Genomic DNA, 11791 nt, shown 5'->3' on the forward strand with positions numbered 1-11791 from the left:
CCCTTATAATGACCGCTACCCCACCGCCCCTACCCCGGGCCCTCGGTTGATGGAATGCCTGGAAACCCGGCGGGCATAGATCAACAAGGGGAACTCCCCCTTCCATGCCCAGCCAGGTCTCGGTGATACCTGCCAGGTCCGCTCCCCCCTCTTGAATAAGCTCCTGAATGAGGGGGGCCTTATTTACCACGGACCTGGCATTGCATAACATCAGCCGATGATCCCGGGCCCGAGGATCTGAAGTCCCTGGAAGCCGAGTTGAGCCCTGAGGATCGGAGCACCCACAAGCTTGTAAGCAGCGTGTGCATGCTCCCAAAACCCGATATGGTCCTCTGCTCCCGCCATATCTGCCCCTCCCACTGACCGTACTAATCACACCACCCTCTATTAACCCCCCAGTCTCCTCCCTCACCGTTCCGCGCCCCTCGGACTGGACTGGCCTTGGCCTCAGAGAGGGCTCCCCCAAGTCCCCTCGGGCCAACCCCAAACCCCCTAAAAATTTAATAAAACACCCCTCTAAGAAGACTCTCAATTTTTTTCTCTTTAGTTCCCCACTTGCTGTATACCACCTCTCGGGGTTCCACACCCCTTCATCGAGGCAGGCCCTTGGGATGGTATTGGGCCATGCCTGCGCGATGGGGGAATCGTGCAGGGCCAGCAGTTCCTTCCTGGAATACAGTCCGGTTCACAACAGGAAGTCCAGCAGCAGAGTAAGGGTGGGGGGAAAGACCTCATGATGGTTATCTTGGTCAGGGGCCTGAGATGGATAAAGAGAAGGTAGCAGCAACCATTTGTTGTTCTCGTTGTCCCCCATAGGGGGGGGAATGGCAAAGTCAAAGTCAGCCGGGCCCCAACCACACGAACCTCCAAGTCCACGCCGGGCCCCCACCATCTCCACAGAGGCCGGCCGCAGGATCTTCTACTGGAGGGCCTCAGACCAAAAACAGCCCTCCCCCGGCCCTCAGCCTCCATGAGGCGCGGGCCCAGGCGTTCACGCTCGTCGGGCACTCACCGCCGAGCCCGGGCACACTCCACCGGGCCCCGATCCTCCACCAGGCCGAGCCCTTCGGGGCAGACCCCCCGTCGGCGCCTGGGTCCTCCGCCAGGCCGCGTCCCTCGGGCCAGCTCCTCCTTTGGGCCGCAGCCTCCGCCCGGGCCACTAGGCCGGGCCGCCGGGCCACGTCCTTCACCCGGGCCGCTAGGCCGGGCCGCCAGGCCGCATCCTTCGCCTGGGCTGCTAGACCGGACCACCAGGCCGACGGGCTACCTCCCCCGCTGAGCCACGTCTCCCGCTGGGCCTTGTCCTTCACCCGGGCCGCTGTACCGCCCGGGCCGCTGTGCCGGTGTGCCGTCCGGGCCGCTAAGCCGGTGTGCCGTTCGGGCCGCTGTACCGCTGTGCCGCTGTGCCGCTGTGCCGCATCCCCCGCCTGGGCCGCTGGGCCGCAAGGCCGCTAGGCCGCATTCCCCGCCGCGCCAAGATCTCGCCGAGCCGGGACCTCCACTCCGCCCGTAGCTCCACCCAGCAACCAGGTGGCCGCGCGGCAAGCTGCCAGCCTTCTCCGCTCCCCGAATTCAGGGTCGCCAAGCACCCCCGACCCTCTGGAGGCTCCCCATCTCCGCCGAGGACTCCGCGGAGTTACCGAGCCAAACCCAGTAGGTCCGCCATCATTAGCATATGCAACAGTCTTCTCTTCTCTGTAATAATCTGTGGACTTAAATTGTTTGAGTAAGCCACTCAGTCACATCTCTAATCTTTGCTTTTGGGAGACGGGAAACCTCCCTCGATTGATTGTCCGGTCTACAGATAGTTGGTTCAGTTCCTCTGAGTAGTGAGTCTCCTGCCACCAACGCATGCTTTTTTTTTTTTTTTTATGAAAAGCCTGGTCTACATTTTGCTATAATTTTGTGCACTGGATGATGTCCCTTCTCAAGATGTCTGCTCGCTTTCTTCCAAGGGGAAGTTATGGAATTGATTGATTAGCTCCAGCAGGCTAGATTGGACTGGGTTTGATTTGGAATACGATTTACTCTCGTGAAGGAAGGCAAACCTCCGTGTCCCCAGGATAATGTTGCAGCGTCTAATCTGGGTGGGTCCCCGGGGCCAGAAGGTTTTATCTTCTGAGCTTTTGGATTTGTGCTGGAGCCAATCTTCAGGGAAACCTCGCTCAGAGATTGTGATGTTCTGTGTGTGGTGTTTGTCGTGCCTGTTGTATGAAACAGTTTAGATTTTGCTTGAGGTACATTGATGGCTTTGAGTAGTTTTCTTTTCTCCCTCTCAATACTTGATAGGCTGGTGGTAAATCAACATTCTTGTTGACTGTTTCCAAAGCTTCAATCACTTCCCCGGCTGTTTTTGTGCCTGCTCGTCCAACAATCTTAGTAGCTGCAAAATTGAATGTTTCTTCTGAACAGTTGAAATCCTTCTAGCCGTTCGTTGCAAGCATCCCATCAAGTTTCAGTAACGGCAACAGTGCCATTTGTATTTATAAAATATGTAGGCCTCCAGTCTTAAGTTTAATGGCAGCAACGTCATTTTATTTATTTATAATTTATTTATAAAATTGATAGGCCATCCACTTTACCCCAAGGCAAGGGCAATGATATTTTATTTATAATTTATTTATAAAATTGAAAGGCCCGCCTCTCTTACCTTGGTAACTCTGAGAGGCNGCCGCTGTGCCGGTGTGCCGTCCGGGCCGCTAAGCCGGTGTGCCGTCCGGGCCGCTGTACCGCTGTGCCGCTGTGCCGCTGGGCCGCATCCCCCGCCTGGGCCGCTGGGCCGCAAGGCCGCTAGGCCGCATTCCCCGCCGCGCCAAGATCTCACCGAGCCGGGACCTCCACTCCGCCCGTAGCTCCACCCAGCAACCAGGTGGCCGCGTGGCAAGCTGCCAGCCTTCGCTCCCCGAATTCAGGGTCGCCGAGCACCCCTGACCCTCTGGAGGCTCCCCATCTCCGCCGAGGACTCCACGGAGTTACGGAGCCAACCCCAGTAGGTCCGCCATCACAGCTTGAATGTTTGTGGAATTGCACTTCCACAGTGGAGCATTATCACAGTGGAGCATCTATTCCCCTTTCAACTTTGGCCTCCTACTTATTTAGATATTACTAGGAGGTCTCCTTTCCCCTCTTCTTAAATTCAACCAAACATAATGGAATTAGGGAGGCCTGCTCAAAGTCTCATTCATCTAGTTCCACAGCACTCAGGAGATCACTTATGTTAAAAGATAATTTCATGGGCTTTTAAAAATTCAGTGGCAAACAGATGTGGACACGTGTCAGAGATGCTGATGTGAAACTGTCATGGTTTAGAGACAAACATCCATATATGTACACATGCACAATTGTTGCCTACCAGGACAGCCATACAGTATGATTCATCCTGCCATGCAAAAGAGTAGACAATCTCTTTCATTTATAATGTTAGATATTGCATTTTTATTTCACTAGGTTGTTTCAATGAACAGACCAGCCAGAACAATGCTGAAATGGGAGGAACAGTTAAAAATGAAATTATATACTTAATATTTCAAGAAGCAGAAGTGGTCTTCTTTATTCTCTTATGTATTTGCCAAAAGTATTCGTGATTTATTTTGGACTATGAGGTTAGCAGGTGTAAAACTTGTGAGAGAAATTTTTTTCTTTATATTTTTTCATCCACTCCACTCCAATCCAATCCAGTTCATTCCATTCTAATCTAACGGAATTGAATCAAATCTATTTAATTATTCAGCTTTTAGGCTATTTAAAAACACAAATAAGGGGGGGGGGAAGTCCATCATAAATATTATACAATTTGCTGATTCGTTTTCTCATTCTCAACCATTTTACATACATCATTTTTTCTCTCTCAGCCTTTGCTGCATCCTTCTCAGAAACCTGCCCAGAGCCTCCTTCACCTGATCGTTCCTCAGGCAGTAGATCATGGGGTTGAGAAAGGGCGTAACGGCAGTGTAGAAGACAGTGACTATTTTAGTGAGATGTGACTGACCATCTCCACTTGGAGCGACATACATCCCTGCCACAGAACCGTAGAAAAGGATCACCACCACCAGATGGAAGGATATAGTGGAGAAGGCTTTCTTCCTGCTGTGTTGGTTAGAGGATTTGATCACTGTGATGATTATAATGCCATAGGAAATAGTGACAAAGACAAAGTTACCCAATATAATCAAAATATTCATGGAAACCTGGCTGATGAAAGAAACATTTTTAAAAGGCGGGCAAGCCAGGGATAGGAGTCCTTGATCACACACAAAGTTGTCAATGATATTGGAGCCACAGAAGGACAACCTGGAGATCAAAGTCACTGGGACAGCATAGGTCAAGAACCCAGCAATCCAGCAACCAGCTACAAGCTTGGAACAGTTTCTTGTAGACATAATTGTTGGGTAGCGGAATGGATGGCAAATGGCTAAATAGCGATCCAAGGCCATGGCTGAAAGGAAGAAGCATTCAGTGCTGCCAAATGAGAAGAAAACGTAGAACTGAAGGAAACAGTCTTGGAAAGAGATGATCCCTTGAGGAGAAGCCAGATCAAAGATCATGTGGGGCATGGTTGTGGTCACATAGCACATTTCCAACCAGGAGAAATTTCCCAAGAGGATGTACATGGGCAGCTGAGATAAGTGGTCATCTACATGTACCAGAGTGATAATAGTGGTGTTTTCAATCAAAGTTATTATGTAAGTAAAACTAAAAAGGATAAGTAGGTAGAATCGCCATTGCTGCCCACTCTCCAAACCCAGTAAAATGAATTCCTGGACTGTGGTCTCATTGGCCAGATCCATCTGGAATCAAATAGAAAGAAAGCAAAGTTCTACACTGTTAAAGAAGTACTATTCGCAAATGTTTCTATCCATGATCTAAACATTCTTAAATATGGAACAGCCGGAATTGACGATTTAATTTATTTGATTTAAGTGCCAACTGATTATGAACGGATTGTTCTGATCCTGCTCATCTCCTCTCTGAGGCTACCCTTGAATAAGAACTTTTCAAGAATGATGGAGTATGGACAACAGATTAGAGAGGGATCCTTTCACAGGATATCATGTATCAATGTGAAAAATGAAAAATAAACTCATTGTTGGCAGTGTCTTCTTCAACTGAATTCCTTTTAAGATTATTACTAGAGTATCATAGAAACATGACAATAACTGCTATAGGTACATCATTCTCACAACTTTCTTGACCTAAATATTTGAACTCAGAGTTATGCAATACTGCATAATTCTGAGCACTGAAACACATCCCATCAATAGCCAAAGCAAAATATTTCACATAGCATAAAATATAGATGAAACAAGAGATGATAAATACGGTTACCTCTTCAAAGTGGGTTATACAGGGAAACCAAAACTATGAATATTAATACTAATTTCATTCTAAAGTTATAGTAATATAAACTTGCAATCCTGAATGTCTTCCTTCTCCTTATCTTCATCAGGGTCTTGTCTGGGTCACTTTCTCAAATTACATTTCTACTTTCCCCCTCAGACTTCTTTTATCTCACCATTGTCTTGGTGGTGGGTCTTCCTTTGGTTATTGCAGGTTGTGTCTTCTTCCCATATAGATACAGACCTAGAATTGCCCTGTAACAAGCAACAGAGCCAAACATGGATGATAAAAGGGCGTGAATTCAAATTGCTGATAGGGATGCTCCTTTGATTTCAACTGAAGCTGAACTCAAAGATAATGTGGGGGGAAGACAAAAGAACTAAATCTCAGGAAGGAGGTGCCACAATGTAAGAAGAAAGATCACCTGCATTTAGACTCCATAGAAAACTCCAGAGGTGCTGAGACAGAGAAAAGCATGTTTGAAGCACTATGAACATCAACAGGAACAGAGAAATTAAAATGGGGCATCTCACAGCTTGTGCTTTATGGGCTGTAAGCTCAGGCTTGATCTGAGAGGCTGTCTTGGAAAGAGGAATGAGGCAAGAACAAGAGAGGGTCAAGAAAAGATAAGCAACTGCCCCAAGTCAAAATCTTTCCCCTTATGACCCTGAGTTATTTAGTAAATCTGCCAGTACAGTAGTCAAATTTAAAGTGAGTCTCTTCAGCCACATTAGTGCCCCAGGGCAGAATTCTATGTTATCTATTAAACAATAAAAGTTTGTGAGACTGTGGGGGTGGCACTTTACCAATGGACAGATCAAATGACCCAGCTCAGGAATTTAGATGTAGAATTTCAGCATCAGCACCATCACCACTCTATCTCCTTATCTGGGTATCATGGAGTTTCTCTGGTTATAAGGATACTGTATGTCCCCAGATATACTTGATCAGATCTAGCTTCCGATCTAATTGAATTTTCTTATAGGAGATCTGGAGGAACGGGCACCTAATAGTACAGTAGATGGCTATAATTCAATTTTGCTCAATGAAACCAGAAACAGGGAAAGTGTTAGATTAAATAGGAAGCTCCCAGCATTCATTTTTTTTCCCAAATTGCAAGCATCATTCAATAAACCTGACACTTTCAAGAGAGGTGGTCAAGTTCTGCAATACATTGCTGATAAAAACCTCTCTCTCACCTAGTGGATTAAAAATCTATGGTCTGGAAGTAGCACAGGTAAACTAAAAACCATGTAGCTAGTGGCTTAGCACCTCTTAGGTAGAGATTTTACTGATAGGAGAGACCAAATGACCCAGACCAAGAATTTACATGTAGAATTTCAGCACCATTCTCTTATTCAACAGCTCCTTTTGATAAACTTTTGTTGCTGGATCCATACATAGCTATTTCTCAAAGACTTTGAAAGCCTCTAGTAAATATTAATGCTGCTTCCTCTCCAGGCCAATAATGATCACTTACCATTAGCTCCACTCTTTGACTCAGAGGACAGGGATCAGGCTGAGACTGGCTTGGATAAACTGGTCAATTAAAATGAGCTCAATTGTGATTGAAATTTTGAATTGCTAGAAGTATAGTCAAAAATCATTAGAAGCCACCCGATATATATATATATTTTAAGTGCTATGCCACCAGAAGATCCTGATTGGTCTCTACTGGCAAAGAACAAGTCCTTTTTGCATTAAGCATGAGCATGTTATCCAACATGGACCAAAATATTGATGTGAACAGGCCTGTTTGTGTTCAAGAATAAAGCCACTATCTTCATTTATACCATCTACTAGCAACATCAGTTGAACACTCCTTATCCAGTAAAGCATTATAAAGAATACAGAAGGTGCTGGATGAAGTCCAGAGCAGTTGTCAAGGTGAATGCCCTGGATACATTTTGGAGATTTTCAGGAACAGGAATTCCCTAGGCTGGTGTTAAATGATGTCAGTGGAATTAAACTCATGAGTTTATGAGATAAACTAATCATACTATTCAAATCAGACTTGAACACTGGGCGCTATCTAAGAAAATGAAATTCAATGGTGAAAAAAGTAAGGTTCTACATTTAGGCAAGAAAAACCAAATGCACAGGTAGAGTATAGGGGTACCTTGCTCAATAGTAGTAACTGTGAGAGGGATCTTGGAGTCCTAATGGACAATCACTTAAATATGAGCCAGCAGTGTGCTGCAACTGCCAAAAAGGCCAACACAGTGCTAGGCTGCATTAACAGAGGGATAGAATCAAGATCACGCGAAGTATTAACACCACTCTACAATGCCTTGGTAAGGCCACACTTGGAATACTGCATCCAGTTTTGGTCACCACGATGTAAGGACGAGGGGGGACATGATAGCAGTGTTCCAATATCTCAGGGGCTGCCATAAAGAAGAGGGAGTCAAGCTATTCTCCAAGGCGCCTGAAGGCAGGACAAGGAGCAACAGGTGGAAACTAACCAAAGAGAGAAGCAACCTAGAACTAAGGAGAAACTTCCTGACAGTTAGAACAATTAACCAGTGGAACAACCTGCCTCCAGAAGCGGTGAATGCTCCAACACTGGAAGTTTTTAAGAAGAAACTGGACAGCCATTTGTCCGAAATGGTATAGGGTTTCCTGCCTGACCAGGGGGTTGGACTAGATGACCTCCAAGGTCTCTTCCAACTTTATCATTATTATTATTATTATAAATCCAGAAAAGGAGATTCTGTGACATTTGAATTGGCAGGGGATTATTTTGCCTGGTGAGGAAACTGACCCTGGATTCACTCTTCACTATGAAAGATCAGTTGGTATATTCCAAGTGGAGAAGGGGGTTACCAAAATTGACAGTATTTCCATGAACAGAAAGAAAGATAGTTCTCTTAACCAGCTCTTGACCATTAAACTAAGCGCTTCTTGCAAAAGTTTTATTCAAAGACTTTATCTTATTTTACTGATTTGTATATTCATTTTTGACTGGCTGAACTGTCATCTTCTTGCCCTCATATTACAGCATAACACCTAGTGCAGGGGTAGGCAACCTTGGCTCTTTTATGACTCGTGGACTTCAACTCCCAGAATTCCTGAGCCAGCCATGCTGGCTCAGGAATTCTGGGAGTTGAAGTCCACGAGTCATAAAAGAGCCGAGGTTGCCTACCCCTGACCTAGTGGAAGATAAAGTGCAAATAGAATGGCACAGTATGGTCAGTAACATGGTGGTTAAATGAATCTGGCTTCCTCTTTTAAGTTTGCTTGTCAGAAGGTGCTTCATAGTAGTTGGAGGTTTTGAAGGGGGAAGAATTACCATGTTTCCCCGAAATTAAGACCCGGTCTTATATTTTTTTTTTGCCTCCAAAAGAGGCACTAGGTCTTAATTTCAGAGAATGTCTTAACTTAGGACCACCACAGCCAGGCCTCCCACACCCGGCACCTGTCACCCCGCTGCTTGACTTCTGCAACCGCTTGCCACCACTTGTGGCCGGACACCATGTGGCACATTGCACTATTGCTGCTCCTCCCAGCAGGATGCTGCATGGTGCTTTGTGCCCTTTCTGCTCCTCCCAGCAGGACGCCATATGGTGCTTTGCGCCCTTTCTGCTCCTCCCAGCAGGACGCCTCATGGTGCTTTATGCCATTTCTGCTCCTCCCAGCAGAACGCTGCATGACTCTTTGGGCCGTTTCTGCAGCGGAAACGGCCCAAAGCGTCACATGGTCTCCTGATTGAAGTGTGCAAGTGGCTTGAAGCATGCAAGCAGCAGAAGCGGCCTAAAGCACACGAGCAGCGGAAACAGTCCAAAGTGCCATGTGGCATCCTTCCAGGAGGAGCTTCAACGTTGCAATGTGCCACATGGCGTCTGGCCACAAGTAGTGGCAAGCGACCTCAGACGAAGTCAAGTAGCGGCGTGACAGGTGTTAGGGTGAGGGAGGCCTGGTTGTGGTGGTCCTACCGGTAAGGTAAGTGGGTGCGGGGTGCGTGGGGCAGCTTCACCCCCCCTACCCCCACCCTAGCTTAATTTTTAGGGGTGCACCTCACCCCCAAACTAGGGCTTACTTTTGGAGTAGGGCTTATAGTAGGCCCACCCCCAAAAATCAAGCTAGGGCTTACTATCGGGCTGGGTCTAACTTTCAGGGAAACACAGTATCTGTAGTAATTACCTGTATGGAAAGTCTATATAGAAAGATGAAGGAAGCTAATTATACCAATATTAGTTATTTGAAAGATCTATGAAGCTTGAATGTCTTGTTTTGGTAGATCAAGGAAGGATCGACTTAAACAGTGTAAAATATTTTTTCTATGATCGTAAAAATAAGATTAGTGAAACTTTTGCCTGTGTGTGGATATGTATTGGACATCTCAGAGTATGACGATGGAGAAGTTAGAATTTAACCCATAAATATTGCACTATTTAAAGACGTAAATTTATTTGAAGATTTAAAGGCAGCCTGAGTTCAAGACCCAAGCGCCGCATGACAGGGTAAGCGCCCATCCCTGCCTCAGCTCCTGCCAACCTAGCTGTTCAAAAGCATGTAAATGCAAGTAGGTAAATAGGTACCATTTTGATGGGAAGATAACAACATTCCATGTGCACCAGCGTATAGTGATGTGGGCCACATTGTCAGAGAAGTGTTTTCAGACAACACTGGCTCCCTCAGCTAAGAAACAGAGATGAGCACCATCCCCTAGACGAGTCAGACGGCGGAAACCATTATCTTTACCTTTATTGCCCTATTAATGTTGCATTTTGAATTGAGAATAATAGGATTGTAAATATGAATTTGGATCAATCACCTGAAAATTAGGACACCTATATTTTCCTTGGTTAAGTTCCTTGTACTTGAAATCTACTTTAAAAAAATGAGATTTTTCTAAAAGGATTTACAACACTGGTATTAAAGGTTTATTAGATTTCTCCTTTCCACTCCTGTTGTCACGATGTGATGTTTTTCCTCAGCCATCCCTCCATCCTTCTCAGCAACCTGTCCAGGGCCTCCTTCATCTGATTGTTCCTCAGACAATAGATCATGGGATTGAGAAAGGGCGTAACGGCAGTGAAGAAGACAGTGACGATTTTAGTGACCCATGACTGGCCATCTCCACTTGGAGTTACATACATTCCTGCCACAGAACCATAGAAAAGGGTCACCACCATGAGGTGAAAGGATATGGTGGAGAAGGCTTTCTTCCTGCTACTTTGGTTAGAGGATTTGATCAGTGTGACAATTATAACGCCATAGGAAATAGTTACAAAGATTAGGTTGCCTAAGATGATGAAAATATTCATGAAAAAAAGGATACGCAGAGTATTTCCAAATGGAGGGCAAGCTAAGGATAGAATGGCTTGATCACACAGAAAATGGTCAGAGACATTGGGGCCACAGAAAGACAGCCTAGAGATCAAAATTATTGGCACAGCATATACCAAAAAGCCAACCATCCAGCAACTAGCCACAAGCTTGGAGCAGTTCTTTGGAGACATAATTAATGGATAATAGAGTGGGTGGCAGATGGCCAGATAGCGATCCAAGGCCATGGCTGAGAGAAAGAAGTCTTCAGTGCTACCAAGTGAGTAGAAAAGGTAAAACTGTATGAAACAGGCTTGGAAGGAGATGATCCCTTGAGGAGAAGCTAGATCAAAGAGCATACGGGGCATGGTGGTGGTCACATAGCAGATCTCCAGCAGGGAGAAGTTTCCCAAAAAGTTATACATGGGGAGCTGTGCTAATTGTGCATCTACATGCACCAGCATGATAATAATGGCATTCTCAGCCAAAGTGCTTATGTAGACAATAGTAAAAAGGATAAGGAGGAAGAACCGTTTTTGCTTCCCGTCCTCCAAGCCTAGCAAAATGAATTCCTGGACTGTAGTTCCATTGGTAGGCTCCATCTGGAATCAGGAAAAAGAATCAGGATAAAATATTCTTAGCAATTCACAAATATATCTATTTCCACAACGGATTTAAAAATGGCAGAGTACAGAACTACCAAATCAACAAGAAGGAAATGTTCTGGGACTGCTTATCTCGTCTAAGGGGGTCCTTAAGCAAATGCTCTTCAAGAATGTTGAAGAATGAAGAGCAGATTAGAGAACCTTATAAATAACTCTATCATTGAAAAATCAAAAGGATTATTCATCAACTTGAATAATAAAATACAAGCTCCTTTTTCTTTCTTATGTCACTGAAACCTTTTCAATGTTATTATTTAGTATCATACAAATTAAAAAATAATTGCTATGAGTACATCATCCACACAGTTGTCTAGACCTAAATATTTGACTTCTGTACCAACTTCTGTTTCATCATATCAATAACCAGAGTAGTGTGTTCCATATGCCTAGTAGATGAAACACATAGGAGAAGATATATTTCAGTAGATGCAGCTTTAGAACTGCCTCCCTTAACATCACAGCAGGTGACCGAAGAAAACTTGGAGGACAACATGGTGTGGGTTGGAGATGTTTCCAAA

General features: G+C 45.3%; 2 protein-coding genes across 2 annotated transcripts; both read right to left on the reverse strand.

The window, feature by feature from the left end:
• Positions 1 to 3833: 3833 nt before the first annotated feature.
• Positions 3834 to 4787, reverse strand: LOC107292878 (olfactory receptor 11G2-like). Its single transcript, XM_015822003.1, has one exon. The coding sequence runs from the start codon at positions 4785 to 4787 to the stop codon at positions 3834 to 3836; it is 954 nt and encodes a 317-aa protein (XP_015677489.1).
• Positions 4788 to 10253: 5466 nt separating this feature from the next.
• LOC107292879 (olfactory receptor 11G2-like) lies at positions 10254 to 11210 on the reverse strand. Its single transcript, XM_015822004.1, has one exon. It carries the CDS (start codon positions 11208 to 11210, stop codon positions 10254 to 10256), a length of 957 nt encoding a protein of 318 aa, XP_015677490.1.
• Between the last annotated feature and the right edge of the window lie 581 nt (positions 11211 to 11791).

Source organism: Protobothrops mucrosquamatus, unplaced genomic scaffold (genome assembly GCF_001527695.2).
Source record: "Protobothrops mucrosquamatus isolate PMUCROS unplaced genomic scaffold, P.Mucros_1.0 scaffold1441, whole genome shotgun sequence".
NCBI classification, from domain to species: domain Eukaryota; kingdom Metazoa; phylum Chordata; class Lepidosauria; order Squamata; family Viperidae; genus Protobothrops; species Protobothrops mucrosquamatus.